The 18,573-nt window shown below is 47.8% G+C and overlaps 1 protein-coding gene across 1 annotated transcript in view; it reads left to right on the top strand.

The window, feature by feature from the left end:
* The window catches only part of LOC100745168, a 270,561-nt gene that overhangs the window by 27,390 nt on the left and 224,598 nt on the right, over positions 1 to 18,573 (top strand). Inside the window, exon 2 of the mRNA XM_024366882.2 lies at positions 15,178 to 15,348. Within this exon, the coding sequence (XP_024222650.1) occupies positions 15,185 to 15,348 (164 nt within the window). The 5' untranslated portion in view covers positions 15,178 to 15,184. The remainder of the gene's footprint in view (positions 1 to 15,177; positions 15,349 to 18,573) is intronic.

Below are 18,573 nucleotides of genomic sequence, written 5' to 3'. Positions count from 1 at the left end.
CGCGAGCCGATGATCGTCGCGCGGCGCGTCGGGAATACGATCGTGACGGTAGCGGTGCATATTTATGCGACGATACGTCGAAGTCGTCATCGCCGGCAAATGAACGGAGTGACGTTACCCAGCTGCAACGCTAGTCATCAATATTTCATATTTGTTCGTTGCTGCAACAACCAACAAGGAGCTCCCACAGGGGTTGCCGCGCTTTGTCACGGGGTTCGAAGTCGTCGTTCCTATCGACACGGCGTTACGTCCCTTTACGTCCTACACGAGCCTTCGAATCCTTCAATCGATGCCCCTCCGCGTTTCTTATTTTATCACCGTGGTCGTTCGCGATGATTCATCCGAACGGCGCTGAATTTCGAATTTCTCGCTAGACCCGCTAGGAAATACACGACGAGCACACGGGGGGTCGTAAATTTCAAACAGTTGGACATTCCGCGACGATAACGAAGGCACGACGTTCCGTATGCGACAGCCGATACCGAGGAATTTATTGGGCCATAAGGCCGAGGAGGATGCGAGAATATCGCGCCATTTTAGTGGCAATAAAGACTACTTTGTAGCTGGCGCGTAGATATTGGAACGACGAGGTGTAATCGTAACGACGCCGCCGTTACCGGACCGTCGTACTTTTTACATCTACGAGGATCGACAACGGTGATTTGTTTCTCTTTCTCTGCAACAAACGACAGAGATCGGCAAACGACGAGACGACGCAACAAGCGTAATTCTGCTTAGGTGTAAAGACGCGAGGTGTACGTACACCCCGATGGTGACGTACGACGTACGTCGTCGTTGCCCGCGCGTCTGTCGTTACGACGACGTTATATTCGCATGATTCGCGGGAACGAGCCGATCAACTCGACTTTATCCCCCTTAAAATCCCCATGCACTGTTCGGATCAATTCTACGCCCCTTGCTACTATGCCACGTGTTTCCTTAGCATTCCCCGTTCGCTTGCATCGTTTCTGCGGAGCACGTTAGCGGCACGATTTAACGAGGCATGAGTTAATGCTAACGTCGTGTTTCGCGCGTTTATAAACCTGTGCGTAGGTACGTTGAGCTACGCTTCTGTATACCGTGGCTACGAGCAGCTACACGTTCGCACGATGCACACCGACACGCAGATAAAACGCGCGGCAGGATCGCGTACGCGGGAATGTTATACATGCCTTCATCAAACCCCGTAATTTCTGTAGACGGTCCACCCCCTGTCGCACTCGACAACGCTAAGGATCTTACTTTTGAAATACAGGCTGACATAGTCGAGCGACGTGGAGTCGGTTCTGGTCGTCTTACTAATTCGGTGTTCCCTTTGTTGGCCTGGTTATTTATCGCGATTCTTTCCCACCGCGGCAGAGAGAAATACCACGCTATAAATATAGACGGAGCGCGTGATAAGTTTGATTCCCTACACGGGAGTAAGACACGACAGTGGTATAATGGAAGACCGGCTGATTCGAAAGTTGACGAAGGTCTTACTTTCCTGTTGGAAATCGCGATATGTATACGTATGCGTGTATATGTGTATCAGGGAGATTTATTCAGTCGGCAAAGTGGAGGATCGTTTGCGACGGTTCTTAAATCCCCACACGTTCCAATGCGTTTTTTCAACGCCGGCCGCGAAACCGCGTTTTCCTCTAAGGGCAAATGACGTCTGGGGAAATCAGCGCGAGTGTAATACAACTTTGGAATTCTATATTAAAAATTTGAGTTCAATATACATGATATAGATAGAAGAGAGGAGAAGAGAGGATTAACACGTGCACGTGGTTTATCGAACGGAAGGAAGGTTCTCTAAGATTTTCCTTGGAACATTTTCGGAATTTATCTTTCGCTCTTTCGAAGTATTCGTTATGTTTCAAGATTTTCGCCTACCGACAGTCCATATTTTCTTTCTCTCTTATTTTCTGGCTATTTTCCGGCTCTCGTACCTCTTTTCCATCCTCTAAGTTTCTCGCGTCTCTCGTGTACTTCGTTATCTTCGTTCCTTCTTTGTGAATATTTTCTCGAAGGAAACCGGAGAAGACGCTTATTCCGTTCGGCTTTGATCAGACACGGGACTGCAGCGTGGCGAGATATTTGAAATCGTAACTCTCTTTACCTGCTGGATCGGGCAAGGAACCGTCTCGGCCCATACTTTCGGCCAATTAAAACGTCGCGAAAGTTGGACGTAATACATTGCCCTACCGGCTCGTCCCTCCCTCGTCCTTTTATGATTTTACCTCGTTACCCGTCCTTTCTACTAAATACCGTCGCAAACAAGATTTTATCTGGAAACAGTCGTGCCGTACGAAAGGGCGCGAAACTTTTCGCAACGCTACATTCAACGACGACTCTTTTGCTTTCGTTCGCGAAACTTAGCAATTTTTCTATGTACGAGGCACGGTAAGACTCGAGTTTCTTCCTTTCAAGATTTACATGGCCTTGACGTAAGAGCCGCTATATAGGCGTCGACGCGGTCTTTCCGCTGTTGAATCCCGTTGCGCGATATTCGACGAAAACGTTAAGCCGAGCATAAGGCGAGTAGAATGTGGATCACAGTCGAAAGACGAGACACGAACTAGAGGAAAGGAAGGAAGCGAAAAGAGGTGCGGAAGAACTCTCGGTGCAGTTACGTAGCGTCTCAAGGATGTACTTGAATCGCGTCGAAGGGAGTGTCTGTGTGTAAGCGTACGGGAGACGACGATACCAACGCTGACTGTGTAACAACGGATGGTTCTCTGATGACGAGTCACCGGCTACCAGTTCCGTGCTAATTCAGGATAATGTTTAGTGACCGGCAGAGATACGAGAGAGCTGAGATACGCAGGTGTAAGCACAGGGAGACAGAGGGATAGGGGTAGAACAGCAAAGCTCACGAGGAGACACTGTCACAAATTTCAACCGCACCACATAGTTCCACCCTCGTTTCAGCAGTCTCCTCTCGTTGTCTAGTGATTGCTTGCTTTGATCTCTGTAATCATCAGGCCCCCGCTACTCCTTCGGAGTCTCCATCACACGACTTAAGTTCTCGTCACCTTGTTCGGCTTCCTCTTCGTGCTTTTCAGCCCTTGTTCGTCACTCGATGTCCGACCAAATGCTTCTCGTCAGATGAGAGCAATAATAACGCTTCTTGGCTCGTGATAATCAATCCCCACCAGAGATAAAGGGAAAGAGATGGATAGATAGAGAAAGAGAGAGAGAGAGAGAATAAGAGAGAGAGTCTTGAGAAATGAGTGGCATTATTCTTCTTCGCGTCGTTATTTGGATCTTTCCGGCGGAGTCTGGATTCTTTTTTCTTTTACAGAAGATTGTATATTTTATACCAACAACTTGTATGCTGCAACTAGGTTAACGAGAATGCTTTGAAAAAATGTCGAGTAATTTACCCGGCTATTCGAGTTGAAGAGAGACTATCTCGTTTAATTTCCATGATTCCGACTCTACGTCTGAAGCTAGACCCTTTTAACGTTCGTTTTATTTGAATGTTAGCAGCCTTGTACGATGTATTTCATCTAGACTGAAGAGTCTCGAGGAAGTAAAAATAGGCCAGGATAGATATCGTCGAGGTTCGTTTCATAGACGACGATATGAATTTATTAATTCAGTCGATGTAGTAGCAAGCTTTGACAACGTTGAACGACATCCTCGAACGTTAAGCTAGTCAGGAACTTTTTCCTCTGTGGATGGAAAAGAGACGTTCAGGAAAAACAAACCGGGAACCTCTCTGTTGCTAACCGTCCATTGCCGAAACTCTGTTTCGGATAGCGCCAGACACCGGATTTTCTATCACCACCAGAACACGCTGAATTCTCTCTGTCCGCACACGTACACACACGCTCGCCTCTGTTTTCGGGGTAGGAAATTAATTATGCAATTTCGTTCGTTCATTATGTTAAGCACCGATTATTCATTTTATTAGCCCCTTTGTTGTTAATTTGCGAGAGATTCACACGAGGTTGATTTCCTCGTTAAAATTATGTTTCCTGACTTCTCCTTTTTTCGTCGTTGCAATCCGCCGTTTATAGCCCATTCTCGTTAAAATATAATTGATGGAACGCGTACGCTCGACTTTCGTCCTCTTCGGCGACTGGTTAAAAGAGATCCGCGAATAAATGAATAATTAATTAAGCCCAAGGAAATGGGCAGGGAATCGAAGGTAATGGAGGGCTTAGGACGGTAACCTAACCGGAAAGGGTTGAAACGACAATAAAATGGTCGAACTCGTAACGTAGGAAAACATGGCAATGTATAGAAGCGCGTGAATCGGCATGGAGGCCAATTTAAATGCAGATCGAGGTTTAAACGCGACCAACGTTCGAACACATGAGTCCACCAGCACCCTCGAACCACGTTCCTCTACCCATTTTCACCCGGTAATGCTACCGTTGGGATTTTAATCGTGAATTTCCACCCGACGCGATGCTCACGCTCCCCATTTTCCGTCTGCTGATCCCTAGCTTTTTCTCTATTTGGTAATTGCCATACAGTCGACTTTCTTCGCGCTTAATTCGCTGTTCGAAACGCAGTATCGAGCAATACGCATCGCCAACTTTTTTATCGAATCTCTTCGTCGAGACGGAGAATCAGCTGGGTGAAACGGTGCAAGAGTCTACTCATATTTGCGGTTCCTTTGAATCGGTCCGATAAATCGAAAGGATTGGGGCATTGATTACGCGAGGGAAGCGTCAGGGTGACGAAGCGTCGCCTATGAATATTCAGAAATCGTGCGTATCGTCGCTGTGTGACGCATATATTCTCCGGCAGCTGACACGTACCGAGAAAAGGGGACAGAGGGTAGGGAGAGATTAAAAGCGGAAGAAGCAGAGGAAAGGAGTGGACCGATGCGAAGAAGGATGATGATAATAGATAAGGGTCGTGTCTTGCGTATCGTTCGTCTCGCGTTACCCGTTATAGGATGGGGGAGCGCCGATAATCCGCTTAGACTCGACAGACAGATAAACTGTTTATTATTACTTCGGTTCGGACTGGCGGCTGTGTATAAGAACTCGAGTCGACCGATGGAAGGTTCGATATCAGTCAGTCAGTCAGCGAGTCAGCCGTTCTTGCCCCCCCTCGCAACTATAAAATCCATTTTCCCTTCTGAAAGGGACGAGATTCGACCTGGGAAGGGCTCCGCGAGGACTCGCCGGGTAATCCAGTTTTATTACTTTTCAGTCAGCGCGGGGGAATAAAAGAGATATTTTCCACTTATCCCGGATTATTTCGGAGTTAATATCTAACGAAGGAAAATAATCGTGGTACACTCGTAGGTTCACCAATCGCCGGTTACATTTCAACGTCTTGCTCGCGCGTCCGTTTGCTTTTCCTAGATAATCCCCGCCAGTGATTTCCCATTCGCGTCGCGTATGACTTTCCAGTTCGTCGTTCGAATCCCGATCTTTCAAACGATCGGGAATATCCAAACGACTGGACGACCAAAGTACGCGACAGACGTGTCCGCGAGAATTGCGCGACCGAGGGAGAGGGTGTCTGGAATCGATGAGTAGCCGCACCTATATATCGCTGTCGCCTCTGTTATTGGTTAATCAAATAGTAAATACCCTTGATTAGCTACGGGATGCTTTTGCTGCATCTATCTAATAATACCTGCCAGATGGCCGGACAGATTTCTGCACGGGAATCCCTTGGAGCGTGTCTAATTCTGGAACGATATTAGTCTGGATGCAGTATATCGCCGATTATTTGGATGTTGTTCTTCGTCGGTCTCGTTTTACCGTTACGACTGAAAATTCTGATTGAGGCTTCTGCTTATTTTGAATTGTCTATTTTGACGCGTGTAATTTAAGGAAATCGATTCAGACGACCCGAAAAATCTATTATTTCAGATCTGTTACCTCGATTTCAGTTACGATTTTCGACGCTTTATAAATGTAGATTGTCAAATATTCAAACGTTCGAATCGTTATAGCGTTGCGCGTGACGTAAAGGGAAGTCTAATAAAAACGGTTTCAACGTTATTAACGGATCATATAAAAATATTCTTCCAAAAAATATGAGATCCCGGTCAGGAAGCCGCGAACGTTCTCAAACGGATCAAATGTATTTTACGCGACGCGCAAATGGATCGCGAGGAAAGAAACGCGATTAAATTATCTTCGATTATCTTCAATTTATATCTTAATGAACGCCGTGGGCTATGATGCCGCAGTTCCTATGACGCCGGAAAGACGAGACGCGCGTCTCGCTAAATTTATGCGACCCGCTTGTAAAGACTCGTGCGAGCACAAGGCCGTGTTTGCGTGTGCGTTGGAGCAGGGCGAACCGTGCGTGAGCATACGCGGTTCATGCTCCGCACGGTCTGCGACGATAGAGTCATAATGCGATGAGGTAATGGGCGACGTCGTGATTAAATGCAACGCGGAGCTCTGTAGCATTCTGATCTCCATGGACAGCGCCGGTTAAAGGAGGCTTAGTGACTCCGCACCGATCGATATTCGATGCAACGATGTAAAATACGGTGGACCATTTTGTGGACGACGTCCGCCGTAAGTCGCAGTTTCGGCTAGATTAACACGTCAAGTTTTCTGTAACGAAGAGGAGACGAAAGTCAGACATTAGAAAAAGATACTAGGATTAAGGCCACCTTTGGAATTCTTACCGTTAATCCTTCGTTTCTTAAATATTCAAATACCCAAATTTATATGCGCACAGAGAGATATGAAAGACGCAGAGCGGCGATCAAATTTTAGAATAATACATCAATTACGACACATCGATTAGCAATAGAGAACCGAGAAAGACGATTCGACTTGGCCGGTGATCCACGACCGAAAGCAAAAAATATAATCGAGCGGAGGAGCAGGAACGACGGCAGGATTGGGTCGAATCGTTCAATGGTCGGAGGTTGACTGAAATGCGATTAGACATTTTTGACACAAAGGGATTCGTGATCCGGCTGGAACCTGTTGAGAGCGATCAAAGACTTGTTTCTCTTATTGCTCATCGGTCTGTTCTTTCTAATCCGGACGTTCCTCGGCCTTTCGACAAGCGAGAAAAACAGTCGCGGATTGGTATATTCTGTGTCGTGACCGATTCGTTATTCCCTGGATGGCATCGGTTCGAAGCTTTTTTGATTCCATTCTCACCGGTTGGTTGGTTTTCAAACGCGAAAGCGACGAGCACGGCGCGTAACGCGTTTCACTGGAAGAGGAGATAATTTAAAAAGATATTCGCACGCTCGTACGCGCGCTTTCTAATTAAGTCGAGCTTTTAAACAGAACGTGCCCGACAAGCCGGAAGAAACGCGACTCGTGATAGTCGTGGCAGATGGTTAAGCGAGCATCGCTAATTCTTAAGCTGGCAAAGACGACGGCATGGCGAGCAGCAATGCTCGCGAGCAAAACAGGCTGCGAGTCGAAACGAAAAGCGCGGTGTTTTAGCCAGTACGAGGGGCGCCGGGGTGAAAAAGGGGAAAAAGGGTAGAGGGAAAATATTATAAAAGGTAGGCGAAACGGAAAAACGACGGAAGCGTGTCGCGTGTATCCTGTTTTCAGGCTAGATTCAGTAGTCTAGCCGAGCGGTAACAGGCGCGCCTGAGGGGAAGCGGAGCTCCTTTTGCAGGATGGTGCGAGCGAATACCGTAGAGGGAAGGTGGTGAAGAAGGAAAAACGGCCTGGTGTCTGTTGCGTGCTTTGAGTTAAGTGGTACTGTTTATTGTTTGCGCTTTAGGACGCGTGGGTCTTCATTAGCAGGAATTGCAGCGAGACTCCTCGAAGGGCGGCACGCGGAGACGAATATAACAAAGAAGAAGTCGAAGAAGAAACCTGGCTACTTCCGGCATCTCGTTAATTAATTAAATTAAGATGCTCGCTGCTAGTCGTTGCCAGTCGTCCCCATCTTCTCCGTGATATATACCGATATAGTATATGTATATACACACTATATATTCCGAGCGGCTTCTAAATGCCAAGGGCAGTCCGTTTTTCATGAATGCAGATTAATTGCGCGACCCCAAGACACGTTGCAAAGGGGTCGAGGCAAAGTGAGTGGCAAGAGCCGAAGGTGGGAGAGATTAAGGGCGGTAGGTGACGAGTTTTTGGTAATCGAAACGGCGATTCGCGCGAGCAAAGAGAAACGCGCATGACAGCCTCGGAACAATCGTGATCGACACGCGACAGAACACGAAACGGTATTCCTATCGGGTTGGCCGGTGCGCCATTTTTCATTATTTGAACGAATGAATGCCCACGGGCGTAGCAGTGTATGCGATTAGCAATTTCGCTCGCGCTCGTCTATCAGGGAAATGCCTCCTTGCTTTTGTACCCGGCCACCCCCGTTCTCTATTTTTCGCACCCCGATGGACCCCCACAGGCTGTGAGTCAGAAGTCATACACGCGTACACACACATATATAGGGGGATGGATAGGCCGTGACTGAGAGTACAGAGGCTGATTTTGGCGATGTTACGGCGCCCCATCAGCTGAGTTATGGCATCCATAACTAGCACCTACGTCTTTCATTAACCCCGGCATTGTCGCGTGTACTGCGACCGCGTCGTTAAAGGGGGACTGAAAGATCGTCAGGGGCTAGGGAAGAGACACCTATTTGTTTTTGCTGCACTCGTATTTGCCTGCCATATGTCCCACTTATCGTACCTCCGTACGTTCTACGGCTGTAAAATCTATAGGTCCGTGCTTCGTACGGTTCAACGATCGATTTCGTTCTTTTGTCTCTTGCTCTCCGAGAGATAGAATCCTTGATACCGAGGATTAAGTGATTCAAGCGGTTCCGCGTGCTCCCCTGCTTCGACGACAAACAACATCAATCATGACCGCGTATTGGATACTTGGCGACATTCGTGCCGACGGACGAGAGCCAATATGGCTGTTTGATTCGAACAAACGTTAGTGAAAAAGAATGAGATCTTGATCGATGAACGAGAGGATTTCGAACCGCGTTTAGAACGGATAACGTATCAGCGTGCGAACATCTGTGACGAAACACAGTCGTGCGTGTCGTATCGTATCGTGTACTAGACGAGAGGAACTCGACACGACGGTGCGTTACGAGTGCATGCGATCGAGCTTAAAGTTAGACTTTTTCTTCGTGGAACGAGGGTAAAATATCGCGTGCCGTCGAGGGACGAAATTAATCGCGGCGACCTTCGTACCGATACGAATAAAAAGATGGAAATCCCGCTTTCGCGCACGGTATTAGGGGCATCGAGATAGTTGGGGCATGTTCAGCCCGAGAATTCTCCCTTTTTTTCTTTCTGCAGGTTGCCGCTGGTCGGTCGGGCGTTTATTAAAATGTTTATTCGACGACGTCGAAATCTAGCCTGGCTGTTGTTTTACGAGCGTGGCCGGTGCTTTCCCTGTGCGAGCGTTTCGAACTGCTATAGTCTAACGCGCACTGTCTGCAGCCGAGTGGTTGGTGAAAAAAATTCCCTCCTAAAAAATGCACGAGTAGCGAACGCACGCCGGCAAATTTTTCCTGGTTGCCGGTAAATTACTTCTTTACCTTGTTTTTTTCCATCGTTAGCGTGTGGACCTTTCGTCGATGCGAACGAAACGCATCGCAGGGTAAACACGAATTCTCTCTTTCTCTCGTCAGACGGTTTGCTGCGTGCGCCGACTATTCCCCGTAAAAAATTCACCGACAACCGATTTTAGAATTCATCGTTTTGCCAGCACCGGAGCAGGCAAATTTATTGAAAATTAATCGACAACGGTATTGTCTTTCACTGGGAAAAAATATCGGCCGGACGGGCATCGAAACGCTCGTTTTTCCACGGCGCGGAGCGGGGGTAGTTTTATATAACATCATTCCGAAAAATTCGTTTGGCGGTTCGAACCGTGGCGTGATTTTAAAAACGACCGGCGAACGAAAGAGCACGAGGCGCAAGGGTGTCGCGATGAGAAACGAGCTGTATTTTTAGCGCAACCTTTCGCATCTGGGTGGCCCGACTGCTTTTTAGCGTCTGCTAAACACCGACACAAAGATAAACTAATTTGTCCCGGATTTATAAAGTCCGCCTGTCCTCCTCCATCCTCGTGAAAGTGATACATAGATCGTTTATACATCTAAACAAACATCGACTAAATCACGTTTGCGTGCAAATATTGTCGCAGCTTGTTTGCCCTGTTCCCAAAACATCGGTCAAATTATTCCGAAACTCATGTTAATTTAAACGATTGCCACGAATTTTCCGGTCCGAGCAAATAACGTTTTCATCGACGTTCATCGTTTGACCTTTTTGTACAAATTTATACGCTACAACATTCCACTGTAAACGTTGGAAACGCGCGGACGTTGTTTCGATATCACTGGTATTCCACGAGATTTCTTTCTATTCTTACCTAAAATGTATCGTCGAAATGCGTACATTTACCACGAGTTCCATCGATTTGAAAACTTTACACGTAGCCGCTATCAAGATCGCAACCGTCCGAACATTGGATATACTAATTCTGTCATGATTCGCGGCGATCACGATCCGTCATGCGCTACAATGCGATCGTTGGAAGAACACGGAGAGAGGGTCAGTCGCAGCAGTGTGTCGAGCACGTGATATTTTCGATACGGGATTGCCATGAGAACAGAACGGGACTAGTCACATGTGCTGACCACGTCACGAGATGAGAAACTCCTGTATGCGTTTTAGTCGAACCGTTGCACAGAGCTGTGTACCGCTGCGTCGATGATTAATAGGAATCGACAGATCCTCGATGTTGTAGCAGTGTAAATAGCGTCGATAAATTTTCAGATGGCTCCGTAACGAGCTCGCGAACAAGGAAATATTTTTTCTCTGTCCGACGTCTTCCTGGATTCCGCTTAGAGAATCATTCGCGCGATCGCGGTCGTAACAAATGGCGCGAACAGCTTGACGCGTGACACCGATCGCTTCGTTACTGTTCCATTGAGCGGAATTAATCGATCGATTCGGTGTTGTGTGTTGGCCATTGTACGAGAAATATGGCGAAATACGAATAAATCTCGTCGACGCGGTGTACACGATGGAGTGGAGATAACAGACTAGATGGATTTTAGAATGCATGGCGCACCAGGTGTGAGAGTAACGCGACGAGGCTGGAAGACTTGAATGAAAAGGTTCGATACGCGAATCAGGATAACAGGATTGGCGGGATGTGTAAAAGACTGGAACGAGGATACGGCTGAACACGAAATATTTCATGAAATTACAAGGATAGATAGTAATGCGTGTTGGTGGATTCGTCCCGGAGCGGTGTACTCTGTGCGTGCGGAGGCTGTGTGAGCGGAAGCGTGAAACCATGAATACAAGCTGCACGATTTCCATAATTTCAATAACGCGCAACTTTCTCGCCGACTTAATATACCGTAAAAATAATTACTGCCGCGGAAATGGATTCAGGAGCGATCGTGTCGCGAGGTTGGGAAGAAAACGCGATATCGTCGACCAGGTGGCGTGTATTCATCGCCTCGCGAACGAGGAGCCAGGTGGCGAGAAAGAGATCCTGGCTTCGTCGTAAGAGGGAGGACGCGTCTGGGGCATCGCGAGCCCGGCTGGATTCAACACCACCAACTTTCGTACCTTCGCAATGCGATACATTGTTTTCGTCCGTATGCTGGTAGAAATACGTCGCTTTATTTTTTCTCTCTTTCTTTCCGCGTCCCGTGTATTTTCAACAAGTGTGTTTTCCCTTATAGCCTCGTATCTAGGGGTAGCTTGGACTTCTCTCTGCCTTTCTCTCTCTCTCTCTCTCTCTCTCTCTCTCTCTCAACGCATTTGTCGACTCTCGAGTAGGTGTTATTGTGTTATACGGATACGACAGCTTTCGAGATGCCTCTGTTCGCATACTCGAATCCCGGGTAAACGTGATTATTTTTCGCAATTTGCTAAGCAGATGCCTTCATTGTGCGCAGCTCTACCGTGGCAGGAGTTTGTTTTCGCCTCCCTTTCTCGCTTCCAGCCCCTCTTTCTTTTCCTCTGACCTTCTCTCCCTCATCGAGCCCTCGTCTCGCCGTGTCGACCAGCGACAGGATTTTTTTTTCTTTCCACCTGTGTACACGACGTCGTGTACGCGTTCGCGTTTATTCGCGAATACATACGAGCCTCGCGACTCCGCTTTCCGTCTCCTCTCACCCTGCTCACCCTCTTCTAGACGTGCTCGGGCGTTCGTTGATACACGTAGACACGCAAAACGCGCGAATCCACGCACGCCGGGGGCTGCATATTTTAACCAACTTGCCTACGTGCATTGTCTTCTCGGAGTTCCCGACTCGCTACGCTATACATCGAGAAATAATGATCGTACCCAACAGCATTCTGCTGCTCCATCTCTATTCTTTGTGAGAGAGCAAAGCATCCGTGACAACAATGTTGCACTACGCTCGAGAGATTGCGCGAACCGTGTCCTTTTCTCGCTTCGATTGTGTCCTCCCCCGCGATGGGTATCAAGGAGGGTGAGCCTCGCGGATCGCTGCGAGGCTTCTTTCGCGGGATATCCTGTTTCTGTTTACGCCGAAACGTTTCGTTGTTGGGAACGCGAAAGGGGTTGTTGCTCGTTCTCCTCTTTCGACAGGTCGTTCGGTCGAGTTAGACGGGTGAAACGAGGCATCGAACGAGGCGATGCGTCGAGGACGCTGAATAAGAACAAGAGGGGTTGCGGTGGGTCGGTGATTAAAAACGATAATCTCGACTTGGGACTGACTGGTCTCCATTGAAAGTCGATATCGGCCGTTGTCATTTTCGCGGATCATCTCTTGTCCTTTGATTCGCGGTTCATCACGGTTAACACCACGTACGCGTATACTCCACGAGCTTTTCGTCGGAACGCAGGATCATTTCGAAGACGTCCAGATGAGAATTTACATTGATTGGCCCGCATAATTGAATCGCATTCAGGCTTAATGAGCTCATTGTGTACGCGTACGGTACAGTTCATCGAAGCGTGTCGCGGAGGTATCGCGCATCGGAGCCTTCGTTGATTCGATTGTCCTGACAGTTGAATTGTCGCTACAGAGAGTCGATACTGCGATTGTACCGACGCCGAGGCGCGCGGGGACGTAGGTCTCCGGCTGAACGGACACACCTGTTTGCGTCTTCCTTTCCGCGTGATTTATGCGCGTGCCAATTGCATTATTTTCGTTGCGCTTTCGAATACGATTCATCCGCGTGACGAGCGGAAGACGATCGACGAATCGCTAGAATCCAAGTGGTGGCACGTGTCGAAGAAACTACATCTCGATGGTTAATGGAATATCCTGCTCGTAGCAGGAAGTTCGCTTCCTTTCGTTCTCCTGTTACAAGCAGGTTACTCGTCGTGCCACCAATTCGAACGATTAATATTTAATTGATCCATTTTTCGATCAGCTTCTAGAATTGTTCTTCGCAAAACGAATGAAGTAGCTATCGTCTTTCTCGTGTCTTCCGCCTTCTTAACGATATATGCATCCCGTTGAAAGAGCTCCGCGGAAGTTCACGAAGCTCGCACTTCTTCCGGTAGAGCGGCCAGATTGCGGAACCGACGAATTTCGAAGAATGGATCCCACGAGAGGGTACAAGTATCCGTCACGCCGCTTGCTTCCTGAAGGAGTTGCCTTTTTCGACTCATCTTCAACGCTGTGCCTGCCGCTTCTCTTCGCTATACATTATGTTTTCCCGAACGCATTCACGACTTTTTGCACCGAGGGGCTTCGGAAGTGCGCAGCGCGCAACTTTAACCCTTTTTCTTGCTCGTCTTTTCCTCTCGAGGATCTTTTGATGCTCCGTGATTTCGAGTCACGCTTGAGAAGGTTCGCGAGTACCTTCGAACGTCGTCCTTTCTTCAATTGGTTTCCTCGTACGAGTCGTGCAACCGAAGGCTCCTGCTCCCGCCAGTTTCCGTGTGTCGAATGGAAATTCGGGATCGACTTCTCTCTTATTTTTTTTCTTCTTACAGCGGAAGTACCGACTTCTCTGCGCGAAACGTTACCCTTCCACCTCGAACGCGATACAAACGTCGAGACTACGACGCGAATCACGGGAACACTGGCGACGCAGTCAATCGTGCGGTAGAGAAAGAAGAAAGATTGGAACCGAATTAAGGGTGGCGAGGTTACATGAACGTAAGGAGGGGAGGGGAATGGCGGAAAACGGAGAAAACCAGCACGAGAGAGGGGTTAAGGGGAGAGACCGCGGGCGTCACTTTGGTGGCAGGCTACGTTGAAAGCGCTCATTGAAATGGCTCGCGGCAGTCTGACGTACGCAGATCATTAATTGAAATTCCGTTACGCAAATGCTACGTGCACGTACGCGCGTCCTATGCAACGCGTTCGACGCATTCGCACACGAACAGACGACCGTCTCGGGGATACGCTCGAGTACCAGCACCAGACTAGATTCTATCGTTTTTATCGAGGTAAATTAGCGAGGGCATGCGCTTAATTAGGAACACACGTCCGCCTGGTATTCGTGTTTCGCTTAACCCGCACGGCTGTTTTTACCCTGTGCAGTTGTAAAAATAATTGGACAGGCCACATTGTTGCCGCGGATTCGCGTAGGTGGGAACACAAGGGTTGAAAGAATAACGGAGAATTAATGATACGTTTAAATAAAGCGGCGATTATGAAAGTGGCGATACGGTATTGCACGTATGCTCGCGATGTAAAATAAAAAAAATTCGAGCACGCGAGGCAGACCAGCGTATTGTTTGGCCGCAGCCGCATATCGGAGGAAATTGTTTCGGAAATAATTAAAACGTTTAAAGGTCGAATAGGATTTCGCGAAAGCACGTGACGAACAAAGCGCGCGGAAAAGCGAGGGATTCGGTTCCTGTCTCGCGCGCTCGGTCCCCGTGATTTTTCCGTCTCCTTTTTACGGGCCTCTCCTCTGTGTACTCCGCACGCTGTGCACGCGACTTTCGGAATCGCTCTTTCGAAGTTCACCGGCAATCTCTGTGATGTCTGCCTGGCCTTGCGAGCACAAGAGAAAATGGCACTTTTGTGTCCCGGTTACTAATGCGTCTCGTAATAATTTCGTTTTTTTTGTCGACTGCCTTTTACGTGACTCGTTTCCTCGTCGCAATTTCTGGATCGTTCCTTTCTTTTTCTCTACGTGCACCGTACAGACGGTATAGAGGACGACGGGTACACACGTGGAAATCAGCCGACGGAAAAAAGACGAAAAGAAAAAAAGAAAAAATAGAAAGAAGAATCCCTGAAGTTTTATCTCTGCAGGCTTGACAACGCGACATTTTGTATTATTTCCAGAAACGATATGGAAGTACGGACAGAGAGACCTCGAACGGCTGGCCGGATAGCACCGACCGGACGCGTTACTCCGACCATACATCAAACAGGTGGAGGAAGAAGAAAAGCGATACCAGTTCCGCCGCCGAGGGTGCCGACCCCCATGCCCACCGCAAACAATAATCAACAAAAGTAAGTAAATTATGTTCTCGATAGACTGTGTCGCGTTTTCCCGTTTCGTTCGATCGAAAAATATATCTCCCGCCACGCTCTGAAACCCCAGACCATCGGCGAAAATGAGAATCAGGGCGTCGACGATAAAGCGACGCTCGCAAATTGCATTGTACATGGTGTTTAAAGAGTAATTATACCCTATATAATAAAATTCGGCGGCAATTATATTACGAAAGTACATCGTTTAACTCTTGCATTGATATCGAAAGATCTTCGTTTCCGCGACGAAAAGCCCACGATAAAAATTTTAAATCGCGTAAATCTATATTGAACAGAGAACCAAATAAGAATAGAGCGATCCATTTTGATCAAGTTCTCGATCTGTCTCGTGCAAAGTCGCGTCACTTAATGATCTGTGGCTATCACTCTACGACCCTTACACGACTGTTGCCTTCTAATGGTCTCGCTGTAATCGTCGACCGCTGCCGCGTCGTCAAAATTAACGGATTTTCTATCGCAGTAGCTTATAATTTACTAATTCCTTGTATCTTCGTTCAATAAATCGTTCTTCTTGCCGCTATTTTCGTCCGCTTCGTATCTACGCCGATATAATTCGATCGACCTTACTACGCTTTTAAACTCGCTGTCCCAAATTCGAAAAGAAACGACCGCGATCTTTTTCGGAATCGGCGACTCGATTCGCGCGATGCGAGCATTCCGTAGAATGATAGGTCTGCCCTGCGACTTGCTCGTAATAACTCATCCCAAATATCTGAACTCTGACGATGAATAGAACGGTTGTTGGCGGTCCGCGAGGCTCGTATCAGTTTCCGACGCAACATGTACTTCTAGTTGACGATACGACGTTCGGGCTTGAGTTGGTATTCGCGTCGAATACCAGGAAAGAGAGAGAGAGAGAGAGAGAGAGAGACGATGCCATTAAGTTAGTGGGATTAGACGCGCGCAGAGTTCGGTCCCGACTGATCAAAGTTTACCGAGGTACCGGTCATTCGGCGTACTCTCCACCAATTTCAAGATGTTCTCGGCAATATATAGTATTTCGTGTAGTTTCTAGAAACCTGGGGTATAGCTGGTAACTGCGTGTCTGGTTCAATTACATTAGGCGTACGATTGTGCAAGCGTTAGATCACGGTTTTACAATTTCCCCACCTTAGAACCTTCGAGATTCGAATCTCTTCTATAGGAAGGGAATAACTGGTAACGAATCGGTAGTAGAAATGGAAGGGTCCGCGAAGCATTCTTAGACCGCGAATGAATCGAAATCGAAGGTACAGGGATGCTTCGGGTCGTGGCTCGCAAAGTGACGTGGTTGTTCATCGTCCCTCCCGATAGAGCGTACAACTTTATCTTGCGGTTTAGGGGGATTTTGCGCGGATTTCCGGCTATATCGGGCATCGACTAGGGCCAGGATAGGCAGGCTCCATTAAGTACGACGTAGCAGCGAAACACAGAGAGTTTGGTCCGTCTGATTAAAGTTCACGAAACACGAGACCACCGGCCACTTTACCGATCTCTTCGACCAATCTACTTCGACCACACGTTGAATTCGCTCGGTACACGGATTTGCGGGGTTCTTTACCGCCTCCTCCTTGCACCATCGTATTAACTCTACCGTACATAAACGACTATCGTTCGTTCTCCATTCGATCGTTATTTCTGCCTTTAGAAGATTAGCAAGTCCGATTGCACCGAGGATACTCGAGCGGGCTGCGTTCGTTGTTTTAATTGTGCTGCTTTTAGTAGCTTGTTAACTAATGCGGATTATTAAGGGGAACGTTATTCCTGTTCAGGTATCGAAGAACATGGCAGTGGGATGAGAAAACTGGCTGCGTCCAGTCAGACTAGTTATTCCGCGACGCGGTGGCGGCCTGACATCGTGGTTCCGATAGAGTCATAAAATGTATAGCGCACGTTGCCAGCCACTCACTGTGCACTTCTGTTTCGCGACGCATTCCAGCCACGTAGAAGTCTTAACGGAGTACCATATTCACCGACCAAGTAGCGAATTCATTTCCCAGACGTCCCATATCCTGTGACGAGATGCGCGTTTTCGGCGCGTATGTATCCGAGATATCCTCTTGCGGGCTCAATTCCGCGTCTTTTCGCTCGTTTAAGTATCGCGTCCTTTCGTATCGCGGAAATTGGTTTCGTCGTTCGATCTTCATCTCGCGAATCGTAAAACAAATTCGCGAAAGATAGGTACGCGTGCCATTCTAACGAAGTTGTCGCGTGTCGCGCAGTTTCGTTCCGATCGCGCTCCGAGTTTACACGGAAACACGTTCGAACGATTTCGCACGCGTGTGGTTCGCGTACGATTAATTTGGGCTAAACGATACGAAAGGCATGTAGGGTAGAAAATCAAATTCAGTAAATTCCGTGTTTTTGTATCGCGCCGTTGGCGATGATTGGCTGGCAGTTCAAATTTTTAACGAGTCTCGCAGTACCGCGAAATTAATTACGTAACGACTAGGGTTTCTTTCCACGGGTTGGAAATCAAATCCCCTCTTCGCATTTCCGCGAGTTTACTCTCCTCTCTTCCTCTGGCCAACTAACGCCGACGGCACCTTTGTGTCCTCGCTGATACATATATTAATCCGTTATTAAAACGCGAGAAGTATCGCCGCGTACTTGTCGAATGCCAACGTGTAAATATATTTTCCTCCCTTCCACTAATTATGCCTCTGACATGAAAACGAGAGTCACCACGTCGATTAAACAGCGCCGTCCGTTAATTAACGCGCGGTATTATTTCCTTCTGCGAATTTAGCAGCAGTAGATTCGCAAAAAGTTGGTAACAACTCGAAACCCGGCACGATCCTTGTACGAATATTCGACGAACGGCAGAGGGTCCTAATCCGGGGCTGGTGGTTTAACGAGAGAAAGAGACGATGGGAGAGGGGCACGGAACTGTACGGATGGGAGGCCGGAAAGAGAAAGACCAAGAGATTAGAGATCTACAACTTATCTCGAAAAGTGGTTTCCGTCGTTGTACAAGTGGTCGTAAGCGGCTTACAGGCGCATCTATGTGATTTCGGTACGTATCTCGCACGACTTTAATACACGGATAAATCTGCATTCTATTAATTAGAGATTCGAATCTGCTCGGCTGTCGGAACGTGTCCCCCGTCACAGCATCTCTTTACCATTGTAAAAGGAACAAGTTGACGAAAGAGACGAGAGTCAGAAAAGAGGAGGCATTCACGCGTCTGGTGACGTACACCA

Source organism: Bombus impatiens, unplaced genomic scaffold (genome assembly GCF_000188095.3).
Source record: "Bombus impatiens unplaced genomic scaffold, BIMP_2.2 scf_0248, whole genome shotgun sequence".
Taxonomy (NCBI): domain Eukaryota; kingdom Metazoa; phylum Arthropoda; class Insecta; order Hymenoptera; family Apidae; genus Bombus; species Bombus impatiens.
Note: the sequence above shows the minus strand (reverse complement) of the source record. Positions and strands in the feature narration are given on the sequence as shown.